This window comes from Belonocnema kinseyi, chromosome 6 (genome assembly GCF_010883055.1).
Source record: "Belonocnema kinseyi isolate 2016_QV_RU_SX_M_011 chromosome 6, B_treatae_v1, whole genome shotgun sequence".
Taxonomy (NCBI): Eukaryota; Metazoa; Arthropoda; class Insecta; order Hymenoptera; family Cynipidae; genus Belonocnema; species Belonocnema kinseyi.
In genome coordinates this window covers 25,809,212-25,811,432 of record NC_046662.1, presented here as the reverse complement: position 1 = coordinate 25,811,432, position 2,221 = coordinate 25,809,212, and the positions used below count along the sequence as shown (strand labels likewise).

General features: G+C 32.2%; 1 protein-coding gene across 1 annotated transcript in view; it reads right to left on the bottom strand.

The window, feature by feature from the left end:
• Positions 1–948: 948 nt before the first annotated feature.
• LOC117174596 (zinc finger protein 600) overlaps positions 949–2,221 on the bottom strand; it is a 181,149-nt gene continuing 179,876 nt past the window's right edge. The window contains exon 10 of the mRNA XM_033363826.1: positions 949–1,244. Coding sequence (XP_033219717.1) covers positions 996–1,244 — 249 coding nt within the window. The 3' untranslated portion in view covers positions 949–995. The remainder of the gene's footprint in view (positions 1,245–2,221) is intronic.

Sequence of the window (2,221 nt, the reverse complement as noted above, 5' to 3'; positions counted from 1 at the left end):
CCCCCCCCCCCCCCAAGCCTTTCTCTGGATGCGCGCCTACACGAATCTAACATCAGAAATTCAAAATTCAAAATGGCGGCCATTTACTCTTAATTTTATTTTAAAAATGCTTCAATTGCATTGAAAAACCATATTCGCGGATTTTAGGATCGCTGATAACAAATCCGATATCAGGATTCCAAAATTAGAAATGGCGGATTCAAAATAGCAGACATATTTTTAAGGCGTCATATTGAATACGCCATTTTGAATTTTTCAAAATGTCACATTAGTTTTAAAAGTACGGATCTGGTTGATCAATTTGCGCCTTTACTCGTTTTGATTGATCAAACCAAATTTTGAGGGTGCCAATGATCCGCTTGACGGAGAAATTTCCCACATTCATAATATGAATCAACTATATATGGTAATTCTAATTTTTTTTAAATCTTTGATTGTAATACGTTTCTGTTTTTTTTTTATCAGCAAGTTGGAACTTTAAATTTGTAATTTAGTATAATGGAAAAAATTAAAAGAAATATGATGAAGATGGTTAGAACTAGAAAAATTAGGAGAATACTTAACGAAAATAATAGTAGAAGAGAAAAAATGAAAATAAAATTCTGTTAACCTATGACATATATGTTATTTATTTTATATTTTTAATTCATATTTAGTGTGAATATTACTTAAAAACTAAATAACTATAGTAAAATTCTACGCAAATATTCTACATAAATATGATTTAAATGATTTTTTTTCCTCAAGAAAATTCCTGTTTAAGAGAAACAAGATCAAAAGCAAAATGAAAAAATATAACAAGAAAATAAAGTATCGACTTCGAAACCGTTTTTAGATAATTAATAATTAATTAATAATTTGTACAGATTTTTTTAAATGAGGGACAGAGCTTGTCAAATCCGCAACCCCAGGGAATTATGATGGGTTTTTTATCTGAAGATCCTGCAATTTTTTTTAATCATAACATATACTTTATTACAAAACATATAAAACATTTAATTTTTAATCACTTCTTCAGATTCGCTTACAGGACGATTACAATTGAAAATATTAGCTATAAAAGTATTCACATCCTCTGCAGTTGGATATACATCCGAGTGAGTGTCAACCAGATGAGCTCGGAGTTCTCTGGAGAAATTGGTGCAATATGGTTTTATTACACCCTGCGCGACACATATGTCACATTCGTAAATCGTCTTGCCAACGTGCAAAGTTGTCAACAGGACATGTTTCCTGAGATTCTCCTGTAAAAGGAATTACATTTAAAATCAAAAAATTTATTTTTTCAAAAGTTATTAACAGTCAAAGTTCTTGATCATTTTTTTTTACAGAAATGGATTACCCGCGAACAGTTAATCGAAATTCGATAATTGAATTATGAACATTTTTGTTAAGAAGTATAATATACACTGAGGAAAAGATTTGTTTGAAAATATTTTTTTGATTCAACAGACCTTCTTTATTTCAATTAATAAAACATTTGTGCAATTTCAATATATGGAAGATATTGAAACTCATTAAATAAAATAAATTATTTGTTTGATACGATTTGTTTGATTCAAATAAATGATTTCATTAAGCCATAGAATAATTTTGATTAAACGTCTTGAACTTAAATTAAAGAACGTATTTGTATGATTCAAACAAATAATAGTTCTTCGTGCTTCCGCTTCAATTTCGGGACACTACAGCGCCACTTAGTTTTAGGCATTCAAAATGGTGGGTGAATCGTTGAATGTGTCAGCGCGTTTGTTCGCGAAATTTGTAAGCCTTGGAAAGGGGGAGGGTCGGTAAGGCCGGTTTTTGGCCTAATTTATTTTTGGACCAAAAAATCTTAAAAAATCATGGTAGTATCTTATAAGTATCCCGAATCGATTGCACGCTAAACGGACTACCCTCCACCCCCCAGCCACCCCCACCCCCTACAAATATAGGAAACACCACTACCCACCAACTGTATTTTCGAGAGATTTGACACTCTTAAACATGTATTCTGAGGTTAGCTCGGGTTTACTAAGGTTTTCGGGGTCGCCGAATACAAATCTGGCGTCCTTTGACTTTTATCGCGTCAGCGGACACCACCAGATTCATAATCAGCGACCCCAAAAACCTATAACACATTTAAAAAAAAATTTTTTACCGTTTTTTCTCGATTTGACCTTCAAATGACCTTCAAATGACCTTGAACCTGAAGCGATAGAGTTCAACGGATGCCAGATTC